The following is a 15,095-nucleotide window of genomic DNA, read 5'->3' as shown; positions in this document are numbered from 1 at the left end:
CTATCCTAGGTGAAATGTATAAAGGCTGACTTTGAAAATACATGAGTGTTTTAAAAGAAGTGATGTTAAGTGCAACAGGGAAGTCATACATCTGTCTTTTTTTGTAGGATTTCTGGAAGAATCAAATGCTGAATGTCTTATTCTTCATGAGGATCGTAAATCAGTGGTTAAAGCTGCTGAGGCTGCTACTTTTGGAACTGCAAGTGAAGGGTGAGTTTATAAAATAGATACATTTTTGGGTTCGTACAACATGTAACTTCTGGCTTTCCTGTCTTTGAAAACCATGGTTTTTGGTTCTTTCCTGTGTTCTTATGTATAATGCTTTTTCTATTCCTTTCTGTCTGTGAACAGAATTAATTTGGCATAAATGTAAATCAAATTGACTAACTGTTGGTTTGAGCCTTTTTTCTCAAATTATTGCAGACCTCAAAGTGTAATGATGATAAAGACTTCATTCAACAGATGATACAAACTTTTTTAGATTGAGGGTTACTAAGCAGATACTGTGAACATAAGCCCTTTTTTTGCCTGAAAATTGTGTAGCTAAAAACCACGCCTGAGCTTCCTGTAACTTCAGCAGGTTTATTTTGGGCTTTGAATACTTTCTGGCAGTATTTTGTACACTTAATTTCTGTTTTCTGTGTGTGTTCAATTAGCATCTATTTATTTATGGAAAGGGAAGCAGTTTTCTCACCAGGTTCTTTAAAAGCTGCAACTGCATAGTAATAAAGACAGAATGTTAGCAATGAAATAACCCTGAGTTTCAAGTGGTGACTTAACACTGGTACAAACTTTTCATCAGTTTGTTCTAAACCTCCAGTATAGCAGTTGCACTCTTCCTGCGAAAGAGAAATCAGTTATTATTCTTTAATACAACTCTGTTGTTGTGTTATTATTTACTATTAGATAGCTGGGAATGTAGTTAAGTACCTGTGACTCATTTTTTGCAATGAATTGAATGTAGATATGTCTGTAAGGGAGTTTCTCACTGTAAAATCTTCAAGTTACAGAACAGAAAAAATTAAGATAAATTAGAAAGTAATTTGTAAAGCTCTTCAACGTTTGTTTTGAAGCTTTGTGATGAATTTCTCTCTTTCTGTTCATGAAGCGAAACAAACCACCAGGAGTCCAAAACATCCTCTTCATCAGAAGAAAAAGCCATACCAGTTGCAATAAATCCACAGCTTTCTGAGTTGCCGGAGGCAGACAGAGAATGTATGTACAGTATGTTGGAGATGTTAATGTGAGTTAAGGTAGCTGAACTCTTGAAGTAAAACATGTAGCTTGCCATACCAGTGTCTCCGAATGCAGTAGTACTAGCGTGTTTCTGCTTTCATTAAACTATAGAGAGAATTCCCTCCTCAGAGTCCTTCTAGGAAATGCATGGTGAGTGGTCTTGTTCTTGGTAAAGATATTCAGAAAACTGGTAGAATTTAAAATACTAGGAGAGATCAGTATTTATTTTAATGTTGTGCACTACTACTGATTTGTGTACTGTAGGATCTGCTGTTTGAGTTACTATTTTAAAAGATGATGCATCCTCAGTATTCGGGCTGCAAAGAGCAAGTAGTATCAGTGTCTTTCCAGCCTTTCCTCTGCTGTTCTTGTTCTTTATGGACTTGCCAGCTGGTATTCCCCTTCCTCTTTTCGTATTTTACTGTGGGGCTGCCTCCTTTGCCATATAGTTGTCATGGTTTAAACCACACAGCTGCTTGCTTACTCTCCCCTTGGTGGGATGGCAGGGAAAATTGGAAGGGGAAAAGTGGGAAGACTCTTGGGTTGAGGTAAAAACAGTTTAATAGGTAAAGCAAAAGCTGCACAGGCAAACTAAGGGATTCATTTATTACTTTCCATCAGCAGGCAGGTGTTCGGCCATCCCCAGGAGAGCAGGGCTCTGTCAGTCATAATGGTTACTTGGGAAGGCAACCACCATAACTCTAAACATCCTCCTGCCTCCTCCTCCTTCCCCCAGCTTTGTGCTGAGCATGACATCATGTGATATGGAATATCCCCTTGGTCAGCTGGGGTCAGCTGTCCCAGCTGTGTCCCCTCCAGCTTCTTCTGCCCCCAGGCCACTCGCTGGTGGGGTGGGGTGAGAAGCAGAAAAGGCCTCTGCTTTGTGTAAGCCCTGCTCAGCAATAACAAAAACATTCCTGTATTATCAACACTTTTCAGCACAAATCCCAAGCATAGTCCCATACCAGCTACTCTGAAGAAAATTATCTCATTCCCAGCCAAAACCAGCACGGTAATTTTGGCTTCTGGGTTTTGGAGAAAGCTTGATATATGCGGCAGGATGGAGAACTGTATTGTTGGCTCCTGTTCCCTCTCTTACTCTGTTGCTTAAACCTGTGTCATTTATATAGCAGTTAAGTTAAAATTACATAAATCTCTTACAGCTGTGATAAGTATTCTTGACAGTGAGGATGTGGTCAGTACTCATTCAGAAAATCACCTTGAGGGGAAGTGTGTGGATTTCTCTAAAGAACATAACCTAGAAGCGGCTGAAGTTGAAGCTGAAGCTCCTTTGCTGCAGGAAGAAACAGCTGTTTCTAACAATGCTCATAAAGCTGAGGAAATGAATGTAAGTAAACTATTTTCCCATTTTCTACAAAATAGAACACACTTTGCAAATTGAGGGCAGTCCTGTTGTACTGACAGTTTACGCACACACAAAAACACAAGTTAAAACCTCAATACCTAAGGGCAGCTAGGTTTTTCTCTTAGGCATTTTTTGTATCTGTGACACAAAATAGAACCTGTCAAGACTTGGGCCTTTGAGAGCTGTAGTAGTACAAAAAAATGTCTGAAGTATTTTTTTTAAATAACTGTGCATTCATTTGGTTTACTACAACTTAATGTTTCTTACTTGAATTTAAAAATAAATAGTTTTAATGTTAAAGATAATATGAAAAGTTGGGGAACGCAGCTTTTCAGTACTGGGGGCCATTTACCAGATGATGAGATCATGTGGGAACCAAGCTCGTTTCCAGAATGATTTAGGTGCTTAGAGCCTTTACTGTTTGTTCCTAACTAACATAAACCACATTCCAGGTAAAGAGTTAATTTCAGTATCAAGGTACTTCCAGCTACTTAAAACTTATTTGTAAAACATGTGTTTTTTTAACATCTAAACGTTGTAAAATATGTATTCTAAAAGGCTGTTCACATGGACTGAAAATCAGAACTAGAGATTGTCTGGTTGTCCCAGGTTTTCCCCGTGGTGTTCTTCAACAGGGGCTGATGAGTTATTTGGATTCATTGTGGATGTCCTCTAAGTACCGTAGAGAGTATACTGTCAATTTCCTGTAGGGTTATACTCACAGGAATTAATAATGGAGTGAAATACAAACTGAAAGGTAGGCCTACCACAAACAGATGGGTCTTAAGTAATAGGCGATGCTTTTCCGTGTCCCAGATTGCAGGTGAAGTTAAATAGACAGTTACTGCTTTAGCTTGTCTCAGCTTTGGGATTTAGGGCAACACTGTAGAGAAGATGATTTTAGGCTTGGGAATACATCAGTCACTTGGGGGAGTAAATGGAAAATCTGTGACAGGAAAAAGGGAGCAGGTACATGAGACAATCACAAAGCTTCTGCAGTCATTCATGTAGCAGTACAGTGAAGGGTTTTCTGCTTTTGTTATGACTGGTTCTTACAGATTTATAGTAAACATCTGGGTTTGGCTTGTCTGCTTTCACTGAATTTAGGATAAACTACTTCCTGCTTTCTTGTTCGTAGATTTGTAAGCATAAAGGGAAAGTTTATGCAGATAGTTTTTCGTAAATTTCATTTTGAAGCGTGACATGCTGCTATAATGTGATGCTTTAGCAACTTGTTACAAGACAGGAGGCAAAAAAATAAGCAGATTCTATGGAGACTCCCGTTGAGTGGCTTCTTCCTTCTGCCATCGTTGGCACTACAACTTAGAGGGCTGGGCAGAGGTCTTTTATTCATTGGTTAAATTATCTTGACCATCTGAGTCACTTGAAATATGTAACAGATACTACTTCTGTTCTCGACATAAAAGCTTGAGTGTCTCGTGTGGATCTAGAAGGAAAGAGTGGTTGCTACAGCAAAACATGAGCTGTAGGTACTTAGAATATAGGTGTTGTCTCACACAATCCAAGTGATCCCTTAAATGTGCAGCGTTGAGTTGTTGGATGTGATACCTGGCTGGTTTGACTGTGTTGCAGTCACAGCTGTCGTGACTGAAACTTTAAACTCTGGGGACAGGATTGTGTTTTACCTTGTCAGATGCAGAGTTCGTCAGTTGGTGTGGATTTGTAGCCAGTCGGGCAAGTACTGCCATGTGATGGTTACTGCCAGTTGTGTATATGTTTTGTTTTGCAAAACGGCTCACTTTGTTCATGGGTGGTAGCAGATCCTTAGTCATGAACAGATCAGAAATGGAGCATGTGATTGCATACACAGAATACTCTGTTCTCTGTCCCTTAAATGCATAAACTTTTTATCTGTAGTACATTGAGAGAATACATTGTATGTTTCTAACTTCGCATTTAGTGGTGATCTGAAAGGAAAAGCAGCATTTCACTGTCCTCAGTTTCATCTAGCTCATTTTGAAGTTAGTTGGGTAATTAATCATGCATTAACAGACATTTTTTAACTTTAGGTTATTGACGATAGTGCGGTTAAGGCACAGATCTCCGAAGATGCACCTGAAACATCACCAGATAGTGAACTACATCCATCAGGCAATCTTCAATACAGCTACAATACTGCAGAACAACAGTTTATATGTGATTTGCCTGATAATAGAGATGGTGAATGTGATGCAGCTGAGGGAGAGCTTTTTATATCTGAGAGTAATTTTAGTTTAGTCTTGGAAGGAGAAGAAGGTGAAGCAGAGATGGGAGACCCTGTGTTAGTGGATGCTTCTAAACCAGCTGGTACCACAACAGAGGAGAAACCTGTGAACAATTTAGGAAATACTGAAAACCAAGAACATGTTACAAACTCAGTGTCCACTGTAACTAGTGATCAGGAGTCTCAAAATGTTACAGAGTCGCTCCCATATGTGCCTGAACCCATTAAAGTGGCTATTGCTGAGAACTTACTGGATGTAATCAAAGACACAAGAAGTAAAGAATTTACATCTGAAGTTGTAGAACAGTCTATTCATGAAACCATAGGTAAAAAGGTAACTAGATTCCAGAAGGCAAAATCTGCCTTAACTGTGCCAGAAGTAGTGGAAGATGAAACCAGCAAACATCCTGTAGAGTATGTCATCACTCCTAGAACACGTGCAAGGGGACAACTGAGTAGAAATCTAAGGATTCCATCGGCAGGTGATCAGCAGCTGCTGAAGACGGATGATCCAGTTCTGTTTGGATTGTCTCCTAGAAGAAGTACCAGGCGAAAGAAAGAAGCAGCTGAGACTTCTCATCTTCAAACAGAAGAAAATGCTCAAGCTGAGGAAATACCTGTGACTCCTAGGCGAGGCAGGAAGCCGAAACATACTAACGTAGAAAAAACAGAAGATGGCCATTCTGATGGACAAACATTGTCCGTCAGTACGCAGTCTATCGCTGTTACTCCAAGAAGAGGCTTAAGGAGAGCAAAGGAAGCTGCATCTGAACCCTTGGAAGAGGCTAATGAGGAAAGATCTCTTGCTGAAGGTGGTAGTGTTACCGTTTCTGCTACTTCCAAAAGGAATAGAGGACGAAAGGAAACTGGCCAGAGTGACCCAGGTCATAAGATAAAACTGGCAGCCAGTCCCAGTAGAAGTGCAAGAAAACAGAAAAGCACTCATTTAGAATTTACTGAAAATGTTGTCAAGAGTCAAGAGGTGCAGCCTAGTGACCAACTACTTTTACCTGTGCCAACTAAAAGAGGCAGAAGAAAAAAGATCAATTCATCGGAAGTTTCAGAAAATTCTGACCTTGACCTCTCTAAGTCATTGCTTTCTCAAACGGAGCTTAAACTTCCTGTCACTCCTGTCACTCCTAGAAGAAGTGCTAGGAAGGTGGCACAAAATCTCCTGGCAGCTGCAGAATCTCTCTCTACTCAGGAAGACATACATTCAGGTAGGGAAGTGGAGATCCTTGATACTCCTAGGAGAAGAGTGAGAAGAGTTCTACATGCTAAACCAGAAAAAGCAGATACTCGTGGGCAAACACCTGCACAGCCAAATGAGGAACCAAGCACACCCGGGACTCCAGGAAGGACAGGGCGTCGGGGCAGGAAGAAGCAGTCAGTATTGGAGAAGAGCACAGGGGAGGAGGCCTCCCCCAAAGGACCTGATGGCAGCCCTTTGTTGCTTGAAGACGTAAACCCATCAGAACGTGATGAAATATCAAGAACTTTAACAGATTCTGTAACAAGAACCAGGTCCCGCAAAACTCCCATGCATCAGAAACTGTCTGTTGAGGAAAATGAGTCCTTCCTTTTCTCTCCTCCTCTCACAAAACTGGCAAAGAAATTTAAAGGCAAGTGCGCTGTGTTTATATACAAAATAGGGGGTGTTCCTGTTTTGTAAACCATAGAAAACAGACTGTGAGGCTGGCTTTAAGTATTGTGAAGAATGTAACCATGCAAAATAACAAATTTGGAAAGAGGCATTTCATCTTCTTTCTGAACTCTACATGACTGGCTGACTAGTTGTGGTGGGAATAGATGAGGAGGCTGATCTGAGTGAAAAGAAATTCAAGGTGAATTTTTGTCATGAGCTTAATTTCTGTCAGTTTTGAAAACTGGAGGGTATCTGTTAATATGCAATTGCTATCTCTTCCTCCCAATGGAGAAATAAAGGAGACGTGCTTCCAAATTCTGTTCAGTTTTTAACTGCAACTGAGCTGCTCCATCTTGCAGCAAACTATACAGCTGTTTAATTATGTGGTTGTTTTTCATGGGCATATATTTTTTTATTTAAGTTACTTTTTAGTAGTGTACATGATAATTTTTTTCTTTTTTGAGATGCGTAGGGACTCTTGATGCCTCTTGAGCATAATACCTCTGATTATGTAAGTGCAGGTAAAACCACTACACTGGCTTGGTTTTGTTTCACAATTTGCTGAAAAAGAATGGATCCCAAGAGGCAGTTACTGGGGGAAAGACACCTCCACACTGAGTATTTATAAGCCTGACTGGAGCTTTTATTTCAGGAAGGTATTGTGCTCTTAATTATGAGCTGTAATTTAATGTCACTGTCCTTTGTAATGTACGTGCGTGTTAACAATGCATTGTCATTTTAGCTGGAAAAGCAGACCATCCTGTGCAGCTTAAGGATTTAGACCCAGACTTGTCTTCTCAATTTGTCTTTTCACCACCTCTTTTGAGGTCAAGAAGAAAAAATGTATCTAGCGTTTCCCAAATTATGAAAGAACCAGTAAGTAAAAACCCTGGATGTATCATGTTCTTGACTTTTGCTCTGTACTGCTTTTTCAAATCATACTTTGCAATGCCTTGCCTTTTTTCTTGAAAGTACGTCTAAAAAGAAAGCTTTAAATTAAGCAGCTAGACAATTTGTGGGTTTTTCCTTCATGAAAACTAGCTACAAAAGTCAGTTTTGAGTCTATGTAAGTCAAGAACTAGTAAGTATTGCTTTGCCTTTAACAAAAGGCACAGTGGCTTTCTTTAAACTTAATTGGTGTGTTATTTTTTAATTTTCAGAATTTGAACTGTTAAGATGGTACAGTAATTTCAGATGAAAGGTTTGTTTTGCTGAGAGAAACTGTAATGCTTTTGGAAAAAACTTTGGCATGACTGCATGAAAGAAAGACTGATTTGTATTCTGTAGAAGTGTAAGAACTTGTGTGTGAGTAATATTTTTGTTGCCTTAATATAGGAGCTTCCAACTAAAGAGGAAGAGGATACCGAATCCTTAGAGTCTCTGGGAAAGCAAAAATTGAAGAGAGGTAGAACTGCAAAATCAAAAATGAGGAAAGCAACCAAGTATGAAATTATTTTTGAACACTTATTTGCATTCCTTTATTATGTTTTCACAAGTTCAGCTGTTTGCCACCCAATTTCTTCTGCTCGCTTGGCTGAGCAGTTCTGCTCTGACCTTACGAACCTGTCCAGCTTGCTGGTCTAACAGGCACCTTTTCCCCCACTTAACGGTTTAGTTTTCTAACAGAAATGGGAGAGGGAGGGGATAGCAAAGGAATGGATACCGATCTTTGCAGTGATGGTGGGCTCCTACATTGTCGTATTCCACCTTTATGAAACCACACTCACTTTTAACAGTCTTTAGTTGCCCATACAAGGCAGGAGGGGGTCAGTGAACAGAGGGAACTTCTTGTTTCTGGACATGTTTCCTGGTTCATTCTGGAAAACTGTTTGAGGATATCTGCCTCTTAAAAGCTGGGCTAGGGTGCTCTAAAGGCTCATATGACCAGTGACTGAGAATACTTGGTACAATCTGGTAAGGAATGAAAGCAAAAGAAAGCTGATTTGTGTACCTTTTTTGCCTTGATCCTGCCTACAAAGAAGCCCATAAATAAGTTCTTCGGCATTAATTTTGTAATTTTTCCCTCCACTGAAAGCTGTTGGTAAGAAAAAATAAATTTTGGTACTTCTCTTTCTTTTCAGAACCACAAGAAGAGAAGCTTCTTGGTCACCTCCACCAGTGGAAATAAAATTCATCTCTCCTTTTGGAAGTCCAGTGGATGGAACAAAGAAAGAAACTGCAGACATGGCAGAGAAGACTCTAAGAAAGAACAAAAAAAGACTGTCTAATTTTCCAAAGCCAGTTGTGCGCCGGAAGATGCTGTAACTGTTTTTAAAGTTTATAATATACACCACTGTTTGCAAAGTCATCAAAATTGTGTGGATTAGTAAAAAGAAAAAATTATCTAATTTGGAAGAGATAATTTATATAAATTATTGTAAAATTTCATAAACAAATGGTCTTCAATAAGTAACTCCATATGGAGTGTGATTTCCTCAGTCAATGCAGTTTTCTATTTTATATTAAGACTTCATACATTTATATAATATGTAAATACAGCTTATTTTAGGAATGTTAAATAAAAATGTATACTTCACAATATGCTTACTGTCTGATAGCTTTTTGAGGGAATAGTGGGTTGAATGGCCTGTATTGCTCAGAAATGTTAATGTTGGTTTGCAGGAGTTGTTGACCCTCAAAAGTGAGGCCTAAAGCTTTTTAAGCTTTTTAAAAGTTTACTTAGAATTCCTATAACAAGTAAACGTTCGAAACATACTAGTTTGACTTTTCTAAATGACATTTGACCTTCTGGCACAAATAATTGGGCTCACAGTATAAACCAGTGATTCCTTACATTCACGGTTAACTTGTACCGTATCGAAATCAGAATGTAAACAATTGTATTTTAAGGTGTGCAATATTTTTTTTGTATTTGTCTTAAACTTTGGGAAAGCTGCTCTTTAGTTCATAAAACTAGTTCACATCTCAGATGTTTCACTATTTTTTACAGTTTGTTGTCAGCAAAAAATTGACTGTATAGAGGATGTGATACTTACAATAGCATATTGGGTTTAAAGGGATGTTACCCATATACTTGGAAATTTGAGCCAAAATTATTTTCATAAGGTTAATAGCAATGTTACTATAATTGAAGTAATTATTGTCTGTAAACATATTTTGCAGTGTTTGAAGCCTGCATATCACAGCACTGAAAACCTGATGGTAAAGCTAACATAGTAGTCTGAAAAAGGTACAAAAATGTACAGAAATCTTAGTTACAAACCATATTTTTTAATAATTGTTTCATTAATAATCTTGGGTTATGGAGTAAATGTCCCTATAAAGCTTCAATTTGTAAAAATAAATTCAACAAATATTCTTTTAAAAGCAGACATGGAAATACTATTTTGATGTGCAGTCTTTTAGACAATGGATTATTTTTATGTATGTTAATTTATATATGGATGCAACTTTGAAGACTACAGAATGGTGGAACCTGACATTAAACTTTTCAATTAGTAAAAACTAGTACAGTTACTCTAAGAAATAATTTATTGATTAACTAATACCTTGTACATAGTGGGTGAATGTATTAATAACAGACTAAGCTTGTAAAAGAAGTTTCTTCTGGGGCCATGATTTTTCTATCTTGGAACAGGTCATTCTAGAGAAGCAGTTGCATGCAGTAGGGTATTTTTCTCCTTGGGATTATTCATCACTGAATGAAAGCTTAAAAAAAATGCCAAATGTTGAAAGTGTCAGTTTGAGTGAGACCTTTCAGTCAGGTTAATAATTCATTCTGAATATTTTGTATTTGAACTACAATATAAATATCGTCAAAGAGGGGGAGGGGGGGAAGTTCTAGCAATATTTTTTTAAATTCTTGTTGTACAGAAATGCAGCAAAGAGCTCAGAATATGGGGTAAAATACAAACTTTCAAAACCGGAATAGAAAATGGATGTCAAATCTGAATATATGTTGTGTGTAGTGCACAAGAGTATTTATAAAATGTTCCGATTCCTGATCAAATAGACTTGAGTGGTGAAGTGCTAGTGAAGATTACCTCGTAGGGTTTTAACGTGTTTCTGTCATTTGTACTTACAATATATTTTCTTGGTATGAAAACCCATTAGAACAAATGATAACATGGTATTAGCTAATTTCTTAATAATTTGTAGATTTGTAGTGATTTTTAGCCTCTTTATTTTATAACCAGCTCAGCTGAATTACCGTCATTTGGAAGTGCTTTGGAGGAAAAAAGAAAGCAGTAGTAACAACAAAATTGGCATGAGATTCAATAACCTCCTAAAGGTTTGGAATAGTCTTGTGATTTTTTACTTTAAAGGAGTTTTAATCCAATTGTATGTTAAAATGTTTTCCTCTTTTTTTTTTTTTTTTTTTTTGTTTTGTTTTGTTTTGTTTTGTTCCCCCCCCAGTTAAATTCAGTGCATAGTTCTTGGGTGCTGACCAGTTTCCCCAGGGAGAAGTTTAAAAAGGAGTGTAAGCATAATGTGTAACGAGGAGTGGGTTTTCAGGAAGTTGAAGGACATAGAAGGAAACGGAGGCGCAAACAGGCACTATGAATTATTATTTAGAGCCTGAGAAAAGGAAAAGAAGCTAGCTAAGAGTGTTACGATGGCAGCTTAAGGATGGGTTTATATTGAAGTGGAGAAAATAGATTTTTACATGGGTGTTCTTTTGTGTAGCCTTGCTACAAACGTGTGAAGGATGGAGTGGAAAAGATGATTTCAGCAAGGGTGGGAAGGATCCAGTGCATGGGCATGCTGCTTAAGCGGATGAATTGGGGAAGGAGCCTGCCTTTTTAAAAGATTAAAATGGCTTCGGGGTGAGTGGCTGAGCTGGCTGGGAGTCTTAATAGGATTGCAGGTGTTTGCACATGTATCTGAGAGGAAGATGGTAATCCTGGTGCTAGAGAAGGGGACAAGGGGCCGTGAAAGAGGGGGGGATGCATTGTAGTGGATGCATGTGTAAGGCTATAGGGGCACAGAGCTGCAATTCTCTTGTGACCGAGATGTGAATTTCCCAGGAGCTACTCGGTATAGTTCATCACTAAATAGAGCAATTTTGAAGTTTTTCTATAGGAAATTTAGTTGCTTGAGGGGTGTGTGTTTTTCTCCCCCTAAAGAAAAGCTGGAATTTCTCAGGAGTGTTTTGATGCATCTGCTTTGATCTAATGTTAGACAGCTAAAAGCTGAAGCTAAATTGCGCATTTGTACCTTTCGGGGCTGTAATCCCAGAGGAGATTCCACTGGAAGGTTGACTGCCTTGGGATAGCAGACACTCACCTTTCAGAAAGAACAAAAATAGGCATAATGGCAGATTTTATTTCCCGGAAACATAGTAGGAGATATTAGTGGAGGGAGAATGAATATTAATAAGATTAAGGGCTGTTGTTAGAAGGGAATTTGTCAAGAGAATGAACGTTTTAGTAGAAATGGTTCCCTGAGTTACTCAGAGAGTTAATGCAAATATTCCTAAGGCTTTTTCTTCAAATGTTTAGAAGCCAAGGCTGATGTAAGTGTTCATTCCAGGTTATAACATGAAGGAGGATTAAAGCGAATCTATTTTACTTCTGATAGCTACTTGGTGCTTAAAGTGTTAACTGATTCATGTTGACTTGGTTTATTTGCCTTAATATTTGTACATGCCCAGTGTGCAAATAAGGCTGCAGATAACTAATTTAATCCCCCATCAGAACTTCCTCTTGTGGAAGACTACTCTCAGGGCTGTCAGCACAATAGATTCATTTGCTGCAATTTCATCAGTTCCCATGTAACTAATCATAAATAGCTTGCTTGTTGATTTCTGATGGGGAAAATCAAGATAGAGGCAGAAGCCAAATCATAGTTTCTTGTGAGTTGTTAGGCAATGCTTGTGACCTATTAGTCTAGGCCAATCCGAAACTACTACGAAATAACAGAATTCTAATCTTTTGTACTGTTTGTCTTCTGTGCAAAACTTCCAGGTTTCCATTCCAGAAATGCATTTTTTCACCAAATTAGTCAAGATAATGAGTCTCTTTGATATGCTTGGAGATAAATGTACTGTGTTTCATTTTGAATGAAAGCTGTTCCTAAAATAAAATACATTTTTCCAGTGCACTGTGCTGTGTGGATGACCAATATGTGAGGTAGAGGGGAAAAATACATGTAATGGTTACTGATGTGTCCGTTTGTTCAGGCCCCTCCTTGGCTGCGTGTCACCTAATGCGATCTGAGAGCAGGCTTATCCCACAGCAGTCATTGGTTGGCCATGCATTGCTGTTGAACTTGGTTTAAATCCAGACCAAAAATGAATTATTAGTAAATGACTGATTGCTTGTATTTTGATAGCACAATTGTAATTTTAATACACAGAGAGAAGGATGCAGGAAGTAGGGTGTGATTTCTGTGAACGCCAACAGCGCAGATATCTATGACCTTAGGAATCCAGGGCATGGGAAGACCTTTACTTTTGATCTGGCCTGTCGGTCTCACAGTGGCTTCTTAAAGGATGAGAATGGTATCCTCATCTCAGCAGGATCCAAGAGGTACACAGGCCAGGTAAGATTTTCTTCGAAGAATCAACTAAAAGCAGTTTTAGCTAATAGACAATTGTAGACTGGTCGGTTCATTTATCTCCCATTATTAACGTTTATGTAATTGTAATGCAAATGACTGGCATTTCAGTTCACTGGTTTGAAGCATGTAGACTTCATCTACATTTCTGTCATCCTGGAACTCAGTATTACTTGTAAGTGTGTTTGCAAATCTTGATCGCAAATTGAAACTATTAGTGGGGACACTCCAACTGAACAGCAGTGCTTGTGTATGCGTTTGCTTGCTTATCCATGAACAGGATGCACTTGGCTGTTTTCTGGGGAGAGGTCTCACGATCTTGGTAAAAGAGTGCTGGAGAATGCCTGGCAAGTACTTTGCTGGTGTATGGTCAGATCAGCTCAGAGAAGAGTTATTTAATGATGAGATACTGTGCAGAGGCTTGGTGATCCTTGTGTGCAAAGAATCCCTCAAAGCCGCCTGGAACAGGGAGAAGGAGAAGCCGTACCAGGTGGGATTAGTGTGAAGTGTCATTTACCTCCAAGATCTTTCCAGGTTGTATGTTAAAATACTCAATTTTAAATCAGTATATAATAGAAACCATGAGTATACGGAGCAACTTACAGTACAAGCCATAGTGGTTCCTATAAAATAGCGTTGAATAAAAAAATCTATGTAGTACAGCTTGGTTTACAGATAAACTCTTAACAAGATAATTTGTCACAAGTGTAATTAATGTCTTACATAAGAACCAAAAATGTTATGTTTTAGTAAACCTTTTTTTAACAGCTGTTCAGATGCTGATCTTCCTTTACCTACCATACAGTGAGCTGACCTTTAATCTTTGTTATGCTTCCTAACTTCACCCTTGCACATGGTATTCATGAGGAAGTCTTCAGGACCTCAGTAAAGAAAATTAATGCTTTCTTCCATACACCTTTTATAGGGTACTGAATGTTTATAGCACCATACCTGTCCTATAAAGCAGGAGCGATGTACAGCTTCTGTAGCTGCTGGATGCTCCCACTCCATCGGCACCTTTCTGTAGCCCAGTGGATTCCAGCACTGCTGTAAGCTGCTGGCATCACTCCCCGCTGTAGTGCTTTGTGTCTGCAAACACACCGCCTCGTTACTGAAGGCTTCTTGTGATTTACTCCTGTGTCACTTCCCTTAAGGAAGAGCACTTTGTTTTTCTCAACGCGTCCCTCCAGCTCCGTGCAGGCAGAACTGCCATTTGTGACCACGTTTCCGTTTCCCTTCGACATCACCCGCTGCTGCTGGCGGGAGCGCGGGGGCCGTGCCGGGCCGTGCCGGGCCGGGCCGGGCCGGGCCGTGCCGTGCCGTGCCGTGCCGGCAGCTGGAGGGTACTGCTGCCACAGGAAAGGCTGCCGGGCTCCAGGGAGGAGCGTGAAGTCTGGGCTCCTGACTGGGCAGGCGTTCCTCAGGGAAAATTCATGCCCAGGCTATCGTGACCCACCCTGGCCTGGGTCTTGTAGGCACTCCTTTCGTAGCGGGGCAATGCCCGGAGTTTCTTTTCCTGCTGTTGCTTTATTAAAATAAGTGCTTTGTTTTCTTAGTGCCCCTTGCTGAGAATGACTGCTTTTACTTCTCTTAATTCCTCTCATAGCCACGTGGGGTCACCATTTTATTTTTTATTTACGCCTGTGTTTGGTGGGTGTTTTCAGAGAGCCAGCGTGTGGGAGCAGAGACTGGATTTTACCTCCAGTTATCCCTGGAGGATATCCAGGATATCCAGGGGGAAACGAGCCTCTGGCTTTGGGAGCTGTGCTGCAGCGGACAGCTGAACAGGAATCCAGCACCAGAGCACGACATTTTTGGTTTTGGCTATAGAAATCGGAGCCAGCCACAACGGAGACACGGTGGCATCTGGCTTATTTGCTGTGTGGTTATCCAAACCCCGTTACCAGCTCTTAGAAGGGTGCTTCACCTCAGGCATCCCTCATCCTTGGCATAGCCCGTATGGCTGCCATGTCCTGGAGCCCACCGTGGGCAGCCGGGGGGCTCGCTGTGCTCTGCTGGGTAACAGCTTGTGTGGGAAGGGGCTGCCTGTCTTCCATGACAGCTGCTGCCTTCCTCCCGGCCTGTGCTCCCCTTTCTGTGTTTAA

The 15,095-nt window shown here is 39.9% G+C and overlaps 1 protein-coding gene across 3 annotated transcripts in view; it reads left to right on the top strand.

Moving 5' to 3' along the window:
• Positions 1-9,012, top strand: part of AHCTF1 (AT-hook containing transcription factor 1) — a 41,703-nt gene extending 32,691 nt beyond the window's left edge. For all 3 annotated transcript variants that reach the window (XM_055816199.1, XM_055816198.1, XM_013300171.3), the window contains exons 30-36: positions 108-210; positions 1,109-1,215; positions 2,400-2,584; positions 4,633-6,448; positions 7,214-7,347; positions 7,807-7,913; positions 8,553-9,012. In XM_055816199.1, coding sequence (XP_055672174.1) covers positions 108-210; positions 1,109-1,215; positions 2,400-2,584; positions 4,633-6,448; positions 7,214-7,347; positions 7,807-7,913; positions 8,553-8,736 — 2,636 coding nt within the window. In that variant the 3' untranslated portion in view covers positions 8,737-9,012. The remainder of the gene's footprint in view (positions 1-107; positions 211-1,108; positions 1,216-2,399; positions 2,585-4,632; positions 6,449-7,213; positions 7,348-7,806; positions 7,914-8,552) is intronic.
• The last annotated feature ends 6,083 nt before the right edge of the window (positions 9,013-15,095 follow it).

Source organism: Falco peregrinus, chromosome 11 (assembly GCF_023634155.1).
Source record: "Falco peregrinus isolate bFalPer1 chromosome 11, bFalPer1.pri, whole genome shotgun sequence".
Lineage (NCBI taxonomy): Eukaryota > Metazoa > Chordata > Aves > Falconiformes > Falconidae > Falco > Falco peregrinus.
Note: the sequence above shows the minus strand (reverse complement) of the source record. Positions and strands in the feature narration are given on the sequence as shown.